At 43.5% G+C, this 19815-nt stretch overlaps 1 protein-coding gene across 1 annotated transcript in view; it reads right to left on the reverse strand.

Moving 5' to 3' along the window:
* The window catches only part of adgrl3.1 (adhesion G protein-coupled receptor L3.1), a 106856-nt gene that overhangs the window by 71776 nt on the left and 15265 nt on the right, over positions 1-19815 (reverse strand). The window contains exons 3-4 of the mRNA XM_041933991.1: positions 8380-8545; positions 2184-2397 (exon numbers count right to left, since the gene is read on the reverse strand). Of these exons, the coding sequence (XP_041789925.1) occupies positions 2184-2397; positions 8380-8539 (374 nt within the window). The 5' untranslated portion in view covers positions 8540-8545. The remainder of the gene's footprint in view (positions 1-2183; positions 2398-8379; positions 8546-19815) is intronic.

The following is a 19815-nucleotide window of genomic DNA, read 5'->3' on the forward strand; positions in this document are numbered from 1 at the left end:
CACACACACACAAACGCACACACACTCATTAGACATGTGGTGCATGAGCGCACACTCAAAAATTCACCGTGTGCATTTACGTGCAATGCCGGTGCTTTTAAAACACAGAACGCTCTGCGTGCATGCACATATCTGTGCTTGGTCCGTGTTTGTGTGTATACAGTATTATGCGCACAGACACACACAAAGGTTGACTCACAGCCTCTCCGAACACACACGCATTGAAAATATATGTGATAAACAGTTGTTTCCGGTCTGAGTCACCTCCACAGAGGATCCCTCAAGATTAAGTTTGGCCTCTGGCTCTGCTAATTGGAGCTTAAAGTCTGGTGTAGCCCCTGGGCAGTGTATGCCGTGTGTGGCACATGCTGTGTGTACGTGTGTGTGTGTGCGCGAATGTGTATAAATTATGGATGGCAAGGACTGTAGGAGAGTGGCCACACAAGCTGCAGCTGCCAGAGCGAGCGGAGAGACCGAGCCAGACCAAAGCAGTCGCAATCAGAGCACCGCCACATGACACGGACAGGTGGTTTGACGGAGAGACAGAGGGAGGGAGAGAGAGAGAGGTGACAGCAATATTGAGACAGAAAAAAGATGAGAGGGAAAATAATGGGACAGCAGGAAAGAGCACTCAAAGTCAGAGGAACACGTGATCTGAAAAATTGAGATACTAATGGTGACATCAATGAATTATTTATATCCAGACATTCTCATTACACAGAGCATTCCTTCCCCTCATTGCTATTTTTGTTCTGCTATTATTTTCAAGTTAGTTCTCATCATCATCATACCTGTCCAACATTGGGACGTTGGGACTGTTGGGTGCAAAGGCCGCGGCGGTGTAAAAGACCGTTAACAACACAACCGAGAGGCCACAACCGGCAAAGCAAAGCATGAGAACTTGAATGACCCAGCAGGTGTATGAATATGAATTGTAACCACTTAAGTGAAACAGCACTCTGTGTGCTGGTATTAAAAGTGCAATCTTTGGAGTGTGTGTGTGTATTTGGAGGAAAACCGGCTGCTGTCCAGTGAGGAAAGTGGAGATATGAGAGTAGCAACCAAAAAAAAAAAAAAAATAAGCACTGTTTTTTTCTAACAGAATTGTTTGGTGGAAAAATCATTTTCTGATGCTAAATTTTACTTTGGACATTACTGACAGTCATTTCCTTCATGCAAGTATATTATACAATTCAATGCTTTAATATAACTATTAAACCAAATGTACATATATTCTATCAAGCTCTTAATTGTCCAGTTTAGGCCCCTGAGACTGCCCCCTGAGTCATTATTAAACATAGGCAGGATAAACAGTATATATAACAAAACAATGACTCATATAAGTCTCATGCTTAATTTGTCAGATCCATGTCTTAATGGTTTTATCACAGCAATAAAGTGAACATCTCATTGTTATACTATTAAAGAAAATCCAAAACCAAGCATGTATTCTAACCCTTGTTCAGTTAACTACTAATTCTGTGAAGAGCTCTTCGTGGCTTCAGCTGCCATGCTCCTAACAACACTGTCTGGAGTGGAGGTGATCACGGTGGCCGGCCGTGGAGGAAGTGTTACCTGAGTCATTTCCACTGTCAGGTTTCTGCATTGTATGGCACTTTACTACGTACAGGAAGCAAGGGCGGCCGAGCTCCACAGGGTGGGGCTCACCGGTTACACTGGTTTCCACAGATTTAGTGTCAGACACTAAGTCTGACAGGTGTGCTGCATTGTTGTGTCGTTTTTATTCCAGCGTTGTTTGCTGTCAACTTTGTGAAAGTGGGTTAACACATGAGTAATGCAGAACCTGACACTGATACTTCACCAAAATGAATACTAAATGAACACAACACACGTACTGTAGCTAGGATTTCTGGGCCTGGGAGACGCGTCTCCTCTGCCGCACGAATAAGTAGAACAATTCATAGCGTTCCTGCTTTGGCTAAAGCTCTTTGTGCCATGAGTCAGCCTTGTGCATTCTGCACCAAGTATGCCATGGGACAAACTTAATTAACAAAGCAATACACAGAATTAATTACATTCACCGCGGTTGTCCAATTTTGCTCTCTCAAAATGGGAGACTTGAGGGAAACTCTCCACACGAGAGGCAGCACAGGGTTCACACACATTCATGTGTACTCTTCACATCAGCCACGCAAACACGTGTGCACATGCCGCGCACTGACCTGAGTGACATGATCTTGTACGCATCGGGCAGGTAGCACCGCGTGTTCTCCATCTGGGCGGGGTCCGAGTCGCAGATCTTGTCGTCGGTTCGGCCGTAGTTGGCACTCTCGATCATGATGACGTCCGTGCCCGGGCAGCGCAGCTCGATGGGGTAGGACTCACAGGACAGCTCCCGGCGCACCACCGCCATGGGGATAGGGGCGCGGCCATAGGCTGAGCACAAAGACACGCAAACAGAAGCATGTGAACAAAGATGTCGTCTCTCCTGCCGATTGGTCTTATTCGTAGGGCTGTCTGTAGAACATGTGCACTGGAGGCCTAAATTGTACAAGCTCAGATTGTGTTCAACTAAAACTGTATTTGTACCCTTGTCATATAGAGTAATTATCTACACTACATGAAAACAATAGCATCACAGACGATTTTTCAGAAGGGCATGTCCACTGTCGCAAGCGAAGCGACTTGGTAATTACTGTTTTGCAGTTAGCAGTTTTAGACATAACTCTAGATAGAGAGTAATTGCCTGGCAGTTTCAACAGGCATTAAGTGCTGCAGAGATTATTCAAAGATGGCAATGCCTAATTATTCTCAGAAGTTGCAAATTTGATGCATACATCCACTCTTCCTGTACTGAAATAGGAAGCATGTCATTAATTCCATTGAGATTGAAACCACTGATCTGTCCCAGATCTTTCTTACTGCTGTTGCTTTACTTCCTACTTCCTTGCTGGTTTAATGAGTACAACTGACGAGGCCTCTCGGATGATGAAGCATCTCCAGGACCCCACAGCAATCAAGTTGCCATTGACTAATTAAGTCCTGATATCCTATAAGATGAATGTCTGTCTGGCAGTCTTCTCAAAGGGAAATAGCTGGTGCAGAGAGGCTTGGGATGGGATGGAGCATGTGCTCTTCATCATGCCATCAAACTCCAAGATGGCACTCGCTGCCAAATGCAAATAAATAAAGAAATAACACATGCACTTGAAGAGAATGTGAGCTTGCAGCACTGCCTTCCGGACGCCTCACCTGACAGCAGGATCCGCTATCACACATTTTCACAGCAGACACTTTGGCTTGCCGTATCAGGAAAAGCATAAGTGAAACAAATGTCGTTAAGGATGGCTCAGCTCCATCAAGTGTCCCAGTAAGCCATGACACTGAGCCAGCGTGCAAAATACCAGCATCCTGAAAAGTAGCTCACTTGAATATGCAGTCATTTTTAACGGTATCATTTACGCCTGTGCTTCTCCTGCTGTGAAAAAGGTCTTTCATGACTATAATGTGACTTTGACGTCATGTGGTCAATCTTTTCTTTTTTATACTATTGTATATGGCACGTTTCAAACAAGTTGGGACAGGAGCAACAAAAGCTTGTATGTGGTAGAAGAATGTTTGCCCTATAACATGATCGAATGGTGTTTTTATCAATAGCATACAATAAAGAAATTATTTAATTTAATAAACTAATAAGAAAGTTAGTTGCTATTATTTTATCTTGAGCTTAAACAAAAAATGCTATTAATCTACCAGGCTGGTACGATGACATCCTGCTAACAATTACAGTCCAGATAAAGCTTCTGCTTCTGTGCCATAAAACTGTATGTCACTGTACGTATCCTTCCATTGTGTCTTTATTAACACACTGGAGAGATGCAGTCTTGTGATTAGAGCAGGGTGCTGTGATATTGATACTGTGTTGGGATTTTGGTTGTTGTGGTACAGCATGGATGTTGTTATTCTCTGGTCTTGTCCCCAGGTACAACAGGTATCATCCCCTGATAGATGGGTCATCAGCTGAGACGTTCGCCTGTGTTGTTCGGCTTTGGCATCACCGAGCAGTGCTGTAATTGCAATTTAGATTTTATTTCATGCAGCTACATATTGCGAGCACCAGCTACCCCTGCCCAAGGACCTCATCTGAGGATTTTAGCTATATCTGCTGCAATATACATAATATGCATTGTCCCTGTGGAATAAACAAATAAAATATATTAAATCTGATAGTGTCTGCAATTTGTGGCTACAGGCCCAGTCACTGTGACTGCTTGTTGTCACTTTTGTTTTTATTGAAGATGCTGTCAAGGCCTTCCAAATCACTTCGGCCCACGTGCGCACACATGTGCATGCATGAGCGCACAAACACACACATGCACACAAGCAAGCACGCACGCAGACAACTACCTGCAATACAAACTCAGACCTACAACATCCCTGAAAAGCAATGCACAGCACCACCTTCCTCGCTCTCCCTGTCACGATAACCATAGCAACCCTGTCCTCCCTCCCTTGGCTCTCTCATTGGCTGGAGGAGCATCATGGTTACACGAATGCCGCAAAGAATCTGAATGAGCTCAATGACACTCTGCCCGGGCTCTACTTAATACTGCCCTTCACCACATCACACACACACATGCATGCACACACACAAACACACACACACAAATGCATGCAAATGCTCTGAGTGATGACTGCAGAAATTCATAGCCAGTGTAACCAGTATCTGTGTGGTTCTGGTACCTGAGGGCACTACATTGATAATGGCAGGCGCTAGCTTCGAGATAAGACTGATATATAAGTGACATTTACTGAAAATGTCCTCTCTAATGAACATACACACACACACACACACACACTCACACACACATATCCCCGGAGGCTACGACTCGACCTTAAACACACGTTCAGATAGGATGTGTGTCTCAGCACTGGCTGAGGACTTGAAGGAGTTTTTCTGTGTGCAAGAGAGGAGTGCTTAGGGCAGTGGGTCATTATTGTGTGAATATGAGTGTTAGTTTATTATTTTTTCAATGGCTGCATCATGTCCACCTTTGTGAGCATGAATGGAAATTTTTGAGGAGAGGGTTAATTGAAGCATGAGGGGATCAATACGCAGTATTGTAAAGCAGCTGTCTAGACTGGCTTTGGATCAGATGTCTTACAGTGTTGCCTTACAGGCTGCCCACTGGGCATAAGGGGAGCATTATGACACAAACACATACTCTCGCATGCACAATTCAAATAAGGGGTCTATTTGTCTTCCAATTAAAAGCCACTCTGCCTTCATAAGCAGCAGTAAATGCTCCGACTCGCACTCCGGCTCGTCTCGTCTGTCACCGTAAGCTGCCACACCTAAAACTGCACTGTGTTTAACCTGCCTCCAAAGGACTCATTTCACACATATTTCTGTCGCTTTTATCCAAACAGGCATGTGCAGCCACTCGGCGCCTCTTCATGCAGACACATGATACACACATACACGCCAATATTTAGCTCTCTGTCTTTGCAAACATGCAATAATGTGCGAGCTGGCAAGTGCATGTTAATGTGTCTGTCATTAGTTGTGTAAGTGGTGACAGAAACTTGGCAGCCACGGACAGTACAGACAATCTTATTCAGACACTCTCATTGCCTCAGGGGGCTGAAACAAAAGGATATCGATTTTTACATTTGGGCCAAGAACAAGAGAGTGGCGAAAGAGGGGGATAGATGGAAAGAAGGAGAAGGAGAGGGTGAGAGGCAAGAGGAGAGAGATTTAAAAGGTGATCTCTCACTCGAACTGCCAGAGCATTTGGCCGCTGCTCGTGTCTGAAAAGTGGGTCTTCTGAGTAAGAGCAAAAACAACAACATTTTTTAAGTGCAAAGGATATTTTCAGGCATTAGGCTTGCAATATTCTATGTTTTCCTCACTGTCAATAAATCCCTTGAAAAAAACAAAGCCAACGATGAACTGATCCAACTAACTTGGCTGTGTAGCCAGATCCTGATATAGCTTTTTGCTCTGGTCCACTGGTGTCCAAAAACGATTTATTTCCAGTATGTACAGATCACTGCTCACCAAATAAAGGCTTGATGGAGGTGCTGGAGCCGAGGCTTGATGTATGATGGGAAAACCATGCACACACTCCAGTCTGTGCATTTTTTATGGGGGGCAAACTTTTGGTCAGAGACGCAGTTCCCGTGGGTCTATTAAAAAGGGTTCATGACTAAAAAGTCGCCTCAATAAATGAATATTGCACAGGTCAGAGTGTGTGGATGTTTTTCCCATCATTATCCAAAAACATAGGAAAAACACACGAGCCATGCTGTTGCCATGGGTGACATGTTTTTTTTTTCTCAAGTGCAATAGGGGCATTGTGTATTTATGTGTGTAAAACGTAAATAAAACAGAATGTGATCATTTGAGAATCCTTTAATGTTTTAACTCATCAACTTCATTGATTTTTGTAAATATGTGCGTATTCTAGATTTGACGGCAGCAACACGTTTCAAGCAAGTTGGGACAGGAGCAACAAAAGACTGGGAAAGATGTGGAACGCTCCAAAAACACCTGTTGGGATCATTCCACAGGTAAACAGGTTGATTGGTAACAGGTGATAGTATCATGATTGGGTATGAAAGGAGCATCCTGGAAAGGCTCAGCCGTTCACAAGCGAGGATGGAGAGAGGTTCAACACTTTGTGAACACATGAAAAACAGCAGCCTTACCATTAACACTGTGTTAGTCATGCATTCGCAACAGTTTGCTTGAGGTCATCTGCAGTGACGTTCACTTGTACAGTCGCAGCATTTCCATCACCAAGGTGATCAACAGGTCCACCCTGTCAGGTTACATACTGTTCATATACTAAAATATATGTGTCTGAGATTTTTGTTGAAAAAATCCATGCTTTCCTATTCTCCTTTATTTGTCGTCACATAACCCTGAAATAATGACAAGACACGGCTGGGTGGAAAAGATGGAGTGCTTGCTGCTGCGCGTCCTCAAGCTAAACTGTCTTTGTTTCAACTAATCCTTGCTAAGTATAAACAGTATGATTTGCATATGTCGACTTATTCTTTAGACGCTGATGCAAATACCTTTGACTGAAACTCATCTCTTGGTGTTGAAGCAAAGCCCTTGGTGTTTGTGTGTCTAAGTGGCTGCCTGCGAGCACTTCCTGTGTGCACTTGAGTGTGTCTATGCGTGTGTGTTTTTAATGAGGATCTGTGTCCATGTGGGTAAACAGCATTTTAACGTTTCAAGTATATCATCTGTTCTCATGCAAGTCAGCAGGCATGTGAATAAGTACATGCTTGTGTGTGTGTGTGTGTGTGTGCCTGTGTGTGTGTTGTATGTGTCTGCGTGTGTGTCGCAGTTTTTCCTCACAACAGTGTGATTGACAGCAGCCATTAATAGGATTAAGTCCAAGTGGGCCAGAGCTCCCTCTAGGAGTCTTCAAAGCCTACCGTCACAGAGGGAGAGGAGGAAACATGCAGACGGCCTACTGGGGCTGCATCTGCACTGGGTGTGTGTGTATGTGCGTGTGGTGTAAATGTGCGCGTGCGTGAGAGGGAACACAGGCGAGTGAGACAAAGATATAAATGTGCACTGCAATAAGACAGAGGATCTACAAGAACGAGCAAGAGTAAGTGAGTTAAGTGTTTCCATGGTTTTGCAGCTGTAGTCTTTTCTAGCAAGCGCTTCGGGGTGTGGGGGGCAGATAAGGAGTCAGTTCTTCATTTTGTAGTTTTGGACATATAATGTAAATCTGAGCACGTGGAACCGAACTTTTAGAGTCAGTCACTGCATGTAAAAATGCGTCTCTAAGTGGCTGCAAGTGCGTGCAGATTTACTCGAAGAGGCCAGATAAGCAGAGACACCTCTAATGAAATGCAGCTGGTTAAAACAGTGCAATAAATATTCTCAATCTAAAAAAATAAATATGCAATTAGCCTTTATATTAGCAGACACTTTGACTTGTCAGAGTAGGAAAATTGCAGGTGCTACTAACAACATTATTGATGACTCTGTTCTATTCGCGTGTCCCGGTAGGTCAAAACCTGAGGCAGCTAAATGGAGTCCAGCCATCAGTCGTTTTATTAATTTCACCTGTGCTTTTGCTAATGTCACATGTGAAAAAAACGTCCATGGAAAATGGCGTTGAACCCTGTGCTGCTTCACTGTGGCGGGAGTGTTGCATGCAGTTTCCAGGGCTAGCGTTAAGCTAGTTGCTGATGGTCACTAAAGACCACCTGTGTGTGTAGTGTAGGCTGGCTACATGTTAAACCACATTGTCTCATCCGGTTAAATTCAGAAGATGTTTGAATGGGTTGCAACATTGCAATTACTTTTTCAGTGAGTAATATGTTGTGCACAAATTCAGCCTGAGCTGGGCTGCATCACGCTGTCCCGGATGTTAAAGTGTATCTTACCGATGGCAATGGGGGCAAACAAGGTCGAGACGAAGAGCAGGCATCTGGTCCACATGACGTCTGAGGTTGACCTGGAAGTAGATATGGAGGTACTTCCTGCTGAGCCCAGACGGTCTTGTGGTGAGCTGTTTTTGTCACAGCTCAGTTTTCCTGACACCATACAGGCCTGCAAATGGACACAGAAAAGATCTGTTCACTTAGATGTATAAGGAACATACAGTGTATACACCATTACTGCATACATACTCTGTGTATAGTTGTAGAACACACACACAGATTGCATTTATCCTTCTAAACACCTCAAACGCTGATGCAAGAATCATCTGCAACCATTAGACCTCTAATTACTGCATTTGCAACTAAACTGTGAATTTTCACAATTTCAAAAAAAAAAAAAAAAAATCATGAGCACAGATTCATCAACAGTTTACCGAGCGCTGACGGTAGAGAAGCGACAGATGCATTCTCTAAAACTGCATTCAAACAACAAAGCTACCTGATAAACAGCTTTAACAACAAAGAGTTATTATGCTTACAAAGTTTATGCAGCAAAGGAGAATATTTCCATGACAGCCTATTATGCTGTTTATGGCAGATTGATGCTTTAACAAACAGCACTTAACAGAAGTCAGTGCAGCTTCCTGTAGACGTATGTCGCAGTGAACTAGGCAGTAATCAATAATCATCTTAAACGATGCTGAGAGAAATACAGAGAGTATAGATTGATTAAGAAGCATAATGGCATAATGGCATCTATATATATATATGTCTCTCTCTCTCTCTCTCTCTCTGTCTCTCTCTCTCTCTATATATATATGTATATATACACATATATATGTGTGTATATATATACACACATATATGTATATATATACACACACACACGCACACACACACACACACACACACACACACACATATATATATATATATTTAGGATGGATAGCAGTAGTGGTGCATAGAGCCTTCCTATACAGACCATTTATAAGTGTTCTGTACTGTATATGTATCAATGAAATGTCCAATGAGATAAAGTCGTTATCGTCAAACTAATCCCTTAATCATACACATATACACATTAAGCGATGGCAAACATTGTACATTATGTACCTCAAAATAGCTGAGGAACTATTTGCAATTCCACAGGCATTTGTCTGAGAGACAACTACACAGTCCATCAATCATTAAGTTCTTCCGAAATTGCTTTTTATCGTCTCAAGTGATCTCACGCGGTAACTGTTTCTTAAGGAATAAAGAGCTCTTCTGATTTTTGTATCACTTTACATCCCCAGTACAGCTGGAGTAAAAATGAGATGATACTGAATAATACGAGAGAACAGGAGAATTTGTGCAAATGCATATTTCACGAGGCAACAGACAACATCGAACAATCCACGGACGACAAATCCAGGAAGGAAACGCAAGACTAAATGCTAAATGTTGGCCTCGTGGAAAAAATCTGAAAAACACAATAAAATGTTGCTTAATGTTTGCATAATGATGCCGCCGTCTGTATTAGGATTCACTTCACTTGCTATTCCGCATCAGCAGCAAGTGTGAAATGTATTGATGTTCCAATCTAATTGTTCATTTCATGGTCTATCAGCAGTAAACAATTAATAAGGGGACGGTCTTTCAGATTAGTTATAGCAGTGACAGACTGGTAAGCATCATTTCTCCATCTTTTTTCCCGAGCTGATTAAGCTGACCAGCATTGTTCAATCACTCGCTCACTCGCCCACTCGCTCAACCGACAACTAACTCAATCACTTCCTTTCTGCGCTCCCAAATTCACTTTTTAATTATGAAAAACTGCGGCATTTACCCATTTCCTCTGCGAAACACTCTGTGTTGTGAGGTTTTACCATCGTTTTAAAGTCGTTGCGTCACTCGTTCATTATGCAATCACCCTTGTTGATGTCACATAAGCATGATTTTTCATGGGAGCAGTTCAAAGGTAACAGCAGCCCTGTTTTTTGCGTAAATGTTAACTGTTCTCGAGGGAACCCAGACCCAGCTCCAGATAAACAGGCATGTAGAATTTGTATGTGTGTGTGTGTCTAACTGAGGGAGAGAGACTGCAGAAATTTGCGACAGTCGGGGACAGATGGAGTAAAGCGGACAGCCAGAGCCATGGGAAATACATCATGTGTAACAGAGACTATTGATCGGTGTGACCATATCATTTTGGCCCAGCAGAAATGAAGACAATAGCCAGCTATCTCTTTCAAGCCATGCTGTGAAGGCAAATAGCTGCTTTGGCACAGTCTCTCCCTTAGACATTTTTTTGATAGCGACAACTGCTGATATAAGAATACCAGATACACACACACATATACATATATATATATATATATTTATTTATAGAAGCTGTCAGAATGATACAGACCTTTCTATAGCCACCAGAGACATGCTACATATCCATAATGCATCATCTGAACATCTACAGTGACAAAACGGCTCCCGCTGCAGACGGAGCTGATAGACAGAAACACCCAGAGGCATATGCACACTGCAGAATCTGAATCTCTGGGAACAGACCCATAGCAGAGACACACGGTGTGATAAGCGCCACACAGTCATCTGGGCTTTTACTGGCTCTTTTTAGGATGTCAAAATACATCCCTGAAATTGAAAATGAATCAAAAAATTATTGCGATTTCGAAGAGAAAAGGTTGAAATTCATTTTGCCTAATTCCGAACGACTGCAGGAGAAAATTCTATCTGCGTTCCAGCATATAAAAGTCTTTTGTTTGTATCTAGTCAGTTCACTTTTCACGGCATTTTTAATTTTCAGTTCTGAGTAACGGGAAAATATTCTGCATCAACTGGAGGTCTGTCAACAGCTGCAGCCACAAAGATCTCACAGCCTTTGTGGCTTGTTTTGCTTGACAAGCAAACATTCATGACGTGCTTTTCTTTGCAGTTTTATATTGCCTGTCTTGTGTGTTCTTTTTGTAGAACTCTGCATGCTCTTTTTTACTCTGCACTGTTTGTTATTGCGCTGTTTTCTTGCTGTAACCTGCTCGGGGACGACAGATGTGAACGAGCTTGAAGCTAATCTGGTGCGGTGCATCAAATGCTGACATTTAGGCTTGAGCTGCACACTGTCCCTTTAAGGTATGAGAAATAAAATAAATAGATTCTTCTGTTCATCTCTGGTTCATTGCATCTATGCATTTACATTTGACAAGTCTGTGAAGGCTTGCCATCAGCTGAGAGGGAAGGACACACGTTTTAACAGTAATCCTCAAAAAAAAATTTTCAAGTTAGCTCTTGATATCAAAAGCTATTTCTCAATAAAACAGCAGCATAGTTTTGTTACATTAACTAAAACAGAACCAAGAGAGGGAAGAATAACAAAAGTAAGAGTAAGGTTTTAATCCCTACCTGTTTGGATCAACTCAGGCTTTCTGTCAAACCCTCTTCAAAATAACCTCCAATGCTGCACTTACACACATATTCACCTTTGTAAATATCAGGTGGTGCAACTGATTGGCTGGCGACTGATTTCATATCTGCTAACAGTTCCTGACACATGCATAATGGCACCAAAGTGATAGAATCACAATAGACTCCCGTGCTCTATTCTTCCCCCCGCTTAAACAACTCAACAAGCTGCCCCATTTTGATTGATTGGTCCCTAACTCGGTTGAACATGAGCAATCTGACCAGCTGTCCCCAGCTAGACACAGGAGGCACACACTGACATATGGCTGGACGCCACCAGCCACAGCATTCCACTGTTCCATAATTCAAAAGCTATTCCATCACCCCGTATGCTCACCCGTCAGTTAATTAACCCCCTCATTTCCGCCACGATTGCGGTGCCTTTGCAGGCGATAGTTGCGCGTGAGCCTCGAGCAGTGCGGGACTGATCTGAGCTCAGATCACCCAAGCTATGTTTGACATTCAGCAGGGCTGCATACTCCCATATGCTCAGATAATGACGTAAAAAATATGTTCCATCCACAGAATCCACAGTGGGTAGACAATGGTGATCACCCAAAGCATCGCCCCGCGTCTCTAACCTGTTTCCTTTCATTATCTTAATTTGTTGATCGGTTATGAATAAACAGGCAGTAATGGTGCTAATTATCAGAACATATGTGATGTGTTTACGCCCCATATTCGTCAGCTGATCACGCATGTAAGGTCTGGCAAACATCACATGCTGTGTGTGTGTGTGTGTCAGAATACTGTATACGGCTCGATTATTTCATCATCCTAACAGCGAGTGGCACCGTTAAGATGATGAAATAATCCAGCCATATATTTTAGATGAACTCAATATTTCCTGTCCTGGGCTAGTTATATCTCACCGGAGACCCTCCCTGGCAGACTGGCAGCATCTGCATAAATCTGAGCAAAACATCACCTAATAAACAGGATCAGACCCAAACAAATAGCCTGCCTGGATCCAAGTCCTTCGCTATACCTGCTGTTTCTCTCCGTCTCTGCCCCGGTTATATCTGCTCAGTAGACATTATTCCAGAAACATCAACATGCATGACATTTTTGTTCCTTTCAGACTTTTTTAGCTGTGAAAGTGTATGATTTATAAAATTCTCAATGTCTGTGGCAAAAAATTTAGTTCAGATTAGCATGACCTTATTAAATAAAGTTAATTATTTCAACAACAACCTATTATTTAGTGTACCACTAGGACAATCTGCTCCCTAATAGTCTTGCATGCATAAGTGACTTGGTTTCTATGTCCCATATTTTCCTGCCCTGAATCTTCATTTCCTACAGGGTGGGCATTAAAAGAGCTGTTGCCGGGGCCACTACACTAACAGACTATATTGCATGCATCCATGAACTAATTGATGTTGGGCTGATTCTGTGCACCGAGACAGCCTGACCCTATGTATTTGTGTGTGTGTGTGTGTGTGTGTGTGTGTGTGTGTGTGTGTGTGTGTGTGTGTGTGTTCAGACCCATAACGAGAGTCCTGCCTGTCGCAGCACTCCTCATTCGGGGATTCTCTCTTTCACTAATGAGTGCTGACCGGATTGGGCTACCTTGTCAACGCACGTCACACACGCACACACGCGCACGAGCCCTCACATACACAGATTTACACACACAAACACTCACACACACACACACATGCTTATCGCTGGGAGACCAGATGCCCTGGTCCCTCAGCCTCCAGGCAGACAGTCTCAAAAGTGTCCATGCTGCGTTTTAAATTCTGTGCGTACGCCGAAAAGAATACCATTTGGACGTGTGTGTGTGTGTTTATGTATGTGTGTGCACGTGACAAATAATGGAAATCAATAAAGAGATTTAAAAAATATATATAAAAATATATATATTTTTATGTTCTTCCAAATTAAAGGAAGTAAGCAATCAAAATATATACATATATAAATATATATGTGTGTTTGTGTGTGTGTGTGTGTGTGTGTGTGTGTGTGTGTGTGCGTGTTGATAGTCATGATACCAATTTGTTGTGCAGTAGGGAGGAAGGTCAGCAGCGTATGTTTCCCTTTGCAGTCTTTCATCATTTAGTTTTTCTTCACCTGTTCTTTTCTTCACCCTCTTTAGTCTTTTTAGTTGTTCATTCTTTGCTCTGTTGGAGAGAAGTCAGAGCGGAACAAAGCTCAGGGGGCCATGCACTGTGTTCAGTAAAATGGCATGTGTCCGCCAAGCTACGGTAAATTACCTCCAGTTGGCTTGCTAGGCTAGGCTTAACCACTGTGGACTATTTCTGGGTGTGCGAGCGTGTGCGTGATGGAGAGGGCTGGAGAGAGGTTGTGTGGGTGACAGAGTGTGAGTGGGTATGGGTGGCGTAATGTAATTATCATCAGCGCAGGTAGACGGGCTGGGAGAATTTTGATTAGAGTGACCATGCGCACGTACGCACACACACGCGTACACAAACGCACACATAAACACAAAAACTCAGGTAGCTAATTTGGCAGCGTGGAGCTGAAGAGATGACTAATCAGGATGGGAACTGGTGGGAGTCTGGCCTGTGGCCCATAATGAGAGACATAGGGCACACTGGTGCACATGCAAACAAGCATGTGCACGCACAATCATACAAAAGATGTACAATGCCATCAAGACGCACACATGCAACGCGCATATACACCCTCAACCCGCCACGAGGGATTCTGAATAGAAGGCCCACCCTCATGATTTCCCTGTGCCGATGAAGCAGAGGATCGCGATTAGCAGCGAGCGGCCCCCTCGGTGTGACCAGAGGCTCGGGGAAAACATACTGTCAACTCCCAACAATATGGACGTCTTGACATGTCGCCCACAACACGTACCCGTACTGTTGCATGTGTCGGGGTGTTTTGGGCAGCGGGGAGTTCGCGTACAAGCCCCCTCGGACCACATTAAAATCACAATTAATAATGAGTCAGTGTCACAGGTTTGGTCCGGCAAAATCTTAACACGACGAGACAAACGGTCGCGTCAGCTTGTGCCTGTCGTTCTGAAACCATACATTTGACTGGTACAGTCAGACGACTGCTCCCACTGGCCATTTTCTATCATGTACAGTATGTACACGCAGGCGAGTGCACACATGTGTGTGTGTGTGTGTGTGAGTAGGTGGGTGAGGGGCTGGTTCACTGCAGGAATGTGCACAATTGTCACTGTGCCCTGAAGACAAGTGGCCTGGGTGGCAATTTATTTCGTACAGCGCTGGTTGTAAATCCTTTGTGTGGCTTCGCAGCACAGTACTGCAGAGTGCTGGAGTGTAGCCTTAAAGGTATAGGTCACCCCCACATCAGTATGACATGTTTTGGCCATTGTGGTCTCAATTCAAAGTCCTCAGTGAAGAATGAAAGGCAGCGGTTTGCCACTGCCTGGTCATATGTAGCATGACAGTTGATTTTTTTTTAATCGCCCTATTTGTTGGTTAAATTTCTCATTGTGCCTTTTTTTAAAATAGCTTTTTAAAAATATTTCAATCAAAGCATCTATTTAAACATTCTGATCAGTGATGATGGACTCTGACAGAGCAGAGTGAGGCTGAATCTGGTCTCCTTTGCGTTTAGCATGAGAAAAACTCATTTTTATTTTAAAGAGATCCATCCCTTTAAAATCATTTCCACACTAAAATAGTTCAAAGCTCTGGGCTGCGCACCTCATCCTCTCCTTCCATGTTAGACATTCTATGCCCGTCAGAAAATTGCGTCTGGGGAGGCTCCGGCTTTGACCGGACCACTGCTGTTTCCGCATGGCTGCCTCTGGCTGCTCTGAGGACGCTCCCAGAAATCTGATGCACCAAAAACCACCCTGAAAATCCACCGCCAACGACCTCGTCTGCGAGGCACCGCCGTTTTGATTCTCCACCGCCTGGCGGCCAGACGCTATGCTCTGCTCTGCTCTGAACTTTATAATGCTTCGGTCTAATCAACTCTCCGCGCCCTCCTTCCCTCATGAGACAAGACGGGCTAAGGCGGGGATGTGTTAGGGAGAATGGAGTAGGGAGGAGAAGTGGAGGAGAGAGGTTAGGTGAGGAGAGGAGATGAAGGATACAAGAGGAGGGGGGGGGTGATGAAGGAGGAGATACGTGGATGAGGTCAGGAAGGAAAAGGCTGAGGATGATAGAGATGGAAAGATGGGATAAAGGAGGAGTTACAGAGGGATGGAGACAGAGAGGACGGAGGGAGGCAGCGGGGGGGAGAGGGAGTGCCAGAAGTGATCAGACTGAGCCGAGGAGAATCTTAAAGGAAGTTAATAACCTGAGGCATTTATATCGCTCCTCCCTGTCAATCCATAGGCTCCCCCCACACACATTAGATTCATAGAACAAATCATCGGATAGTGGTACCAACTGCCAAATGTAAGAGGAGAAACATGTTTATTAAATTAAACTGGAGCTCAAAAATATTAGAAACTTCCTACAAAGCCAAGCTAGTTTAAAACTGGGGCCATGAACTAAGTTTTAAACTAGTCTCAGACTGGTCTTAAATTGACTAGTCTAATTAAGCCTGTCTGTTGCATAAATATTAAGACCAACTTAATTTGAGGTGGAAACGTTAGCCACATCACCCCCTGGCTACGCCTGCGGTGAGAGCTTTGTTGCTATGGCAACAGTCTGTTGGAACGTCAGCTAGAGCGCACAAAGACACAACAACAAAAACAGGAGAGACATCGATTCTGAATATTTGAAACGATTTCAGTGCTCATTCTCCACGCGATCGATACACCAGTACCGTGGACACACACCCCGCTGCGGTTTCCACACAGCCCCGCCTCCTCGCCCTCACTCATAGTGGGGCCTTCTGGCATACTGCCAACCCGTTCTCACTCCCAGCGTGTCACATACGGACGCTTGGTCGGGACCCCTTGGTGCCACTTTTTAAGACACTTGTTTCCGCTTTTTATTTTTCATCATGCAGGTAGTCCAATGGACTTCTATGGACAATTCCAATAGGTCAACAGGCTATTTAAGTCAGTTAGTACATAAGTCATTCATAGGGAAACTTTATGTGACGGGTAAACTTAAGCGTCTATAACAAGTCTGACTTAAAGTTATATTTAAGCCAAAGACTGGGTCTATTTTTATGCAACTGGCCCTGGAATTTAACAGAATTTAACACGAGAAATGCACAACTGCAGTCACGGCAGACTAGAATTACGTAGATCCCACCTGACATTGTAAAATCAGTTTTGATGGTTCATCACTCTCTTGTAATTGGGTGTGTTATACCACATAAATAAGATAAACTACTCCTACTAAACCCTAACTAGCCTAGCTTCAATGTCCTTAAATGGTCTGAACATATAGCATAATACCTGATTAATCTGATTTTATATTCTACTTTATTTTCTGTTAGATGTTACACACTTGGGCTAAGTAGCACTTCAGACCACTTCAACTTTGCTGCTTTTGTAGTCAGGCTACTGCTGTCTGCCTTTAGCAGTATACAGCCAGTTTCATCATAGCAAATTACTCATCACTCCTATTTGTGTCTGGTCAATATTTGTCGTCTTAGAGTAGGTCGATTCGTGCATGAAACCTCTGCTAATGACACAGCAAGAATAAATAAATGAATGCACACAACAATCATGCCACATGAAAGTACACAGACAAGCACGCAGTCATGCACGCATGTGCAGCCTTTCAATCCTTCATGGCTGCGCAGCTGAGTAACCCATAAGGGGAAATTTAATGGTTTACAAAACTGCCTCTGATACGATCAATTACGTCAACTAGAGATGCAGTGATGTTGATTCCACTGCCGCTGCTGTTGTTTTCCTCCCTTTGATTCATCTGTCTTCTCCCACATACCACCCTTTCTCTCCCCCGTCGCCATCTCCCTCTCTCCCTCTCCGTCACTGTGCTCTGAACCCAGCCCTGTCACAATGGATCCATCAAGGCTGTGCCTTAAAGCCAGAGGCAGAGAGAGGCAAAGTTTATGTGTGCGTGATCGTGCTCGCGAGAGAGAAAGAGAGAGAGGGAGAAAGTTGTCCGGTACAGTACAGAGAACAGCCACCTCAGCAGTGAAGGATGCTGCATCAAAGAGGAGGCAGACAAACAGGCAGGATACGACACTCGTGGCCTAGATTTAAACCCTCACGGAAGGGCCGGGCTTGGTTATAGCAGGAGAATACACTCGAATGTTCACATGTACCCTACTCTTGCTCTTGAGCTTGTTATTCCATTTATCTTTTTTTTTTTCCCCAGTTCCGTTCCCTTCCTCCATTTGTTCTCATCCCCTATTGTTATCCTCCATCCCGCCTTGTTTACTTATCTGCTTTTAACTGTTCTTCCCTCTTGCTGCCTATTTTTTTTTTTTTCATTTTGTCTTTCATCTCGTGCTGCCTCCTCTGTCCCCTCTATCATCCGCCCTGTCAATCCGGCTCCCTCCGTTGCTCTTTAAAGAAGATTAAAAATGTTTGCCGTCTCCAGGTCCTCTACACCCATTGTTCTCCGTTTCAGAATAACCCCGCACAAAAGACGTTTGAAGATTCTCAGGATCTAAAGTAAATAATGAGATTCCCACTTAGGTAGGATGCCCCCCCCCTTTCCAAACGCTTGATTGATCCCGATACTTTCCCAGAAATACACACATCCAAACTTTCAAAGATTTGTTCGGAATCAGCAAATTAAAATTCACTGATTCAGTGCGGGGGGTGATTTCTGCATAGGACATGAGGAGCAAACCTTTGCCTCTTGCATTACAGAGCAGATATGAACTGTGTATATCAGAGCCTTGAAATATTTATTCAAAAAGGCCTTTCTGGGGCGCTTACTGGGCCCTGTTCATAATTTAATAATGCATAAGCACCAACACTGGTATATAAATATAAAAGGAGGCACTTAACGCTGGATTGTCTAACTGCTGAGAAAATGGCATTGGAAATACAAAGAGATCTTCCTAAGAGGAGAGTACATTCATTTGCAGGCTGTCACCTTGACTCCTGCGTAAGAAAATGCGCTGGTGGGCACAAAAAAGAAATATTTCCTTCATGATAAAGTGGAGTAACATTAACACTACCATCTCTTTGAGTCACTTTGCCGCCTGTGCTGCTCAGAGTGATGATGTGTGTAAAATGTCTCATGACAGATGTCCACAGCGATATGAGAGTATTTGTCAGCAAACACTTTTGTCAGATATTACATTTTCACTTCTCTGCGGAAACAAAATCAGAAAATCTAAACCGAAGAGGAGATTTTCTTCAAAGTTTACTGGGATTGAAGAGGTGCGGCGGTGGTTACTCAGTGCAACAAATGTACCTGGAACATTACATAAAAATAAAGACTTATCGCTGTTCCCTGCTGGGCTGAGGCTGAGCTTCACTTCTCTGTTTCTATAGGGTGGCAAAAATGTTTGGATTTAAGTTCAAACCTCATCAGTCTCATGCAAACAGCTATAAATAGCATTACCTGTGATATCAACATATGTTAAAGACCTATTCTAAAGTCATTCACACACACACACACGCACACACACACGCACGCACACACACACACACACACACATACACACCTTCCCCCATATGCGTCGCATCTACTATCTGTATAATCATATTCAATGATGTCTGAAATGTGAGCCTGAAAGAACCACTGTTCCATGATTGCAAGGCAATGTGATTATTTTCTGTGCCGGCAAAGACCGCAACTGTTGCATTTTTGATAAGCTGCATCCATCACTTTTTCCGAAATAGCACAAAACCGGTGATACAATGAGCTCCAGCAGGATGCACGAGTGGTGATTTTGAAGCAATCAATGGAGACAGCAAAGGTAAACACAGTGCTAAATGTCAGCTACGGTGATTGCGCTGCCACAATATCATCTCGGGTCGGGAGACCCAAATAACCAAAATCAATACTCTAATCATTTCATATTCAAATCACGCGGGGTAGAGGTCTGGGTCTTATTGCAGTTTCATATCGCTGGTGTGCTGATGTATTCCAATCAACGTAGCAGAGCAGGCATACGCATTGAAAATACAGTAATTCA

This window comes from Chelmon rostratus, chromosome 3 (genome assembly GCF_017976325.1).
Source record: "Chelmon rostratus isolate fCheRos1 chromosome 3, fCheRos1.pri, whole genome shotgun sequence".
Classification (NCBI taxonomy): domain Eukaryota; kingdom Metazoa; phylum Chordata; class Actinopteri; order Chaetodontiformes; family Chaetodontidae; genus Chelmon; species Chelmon rostratus.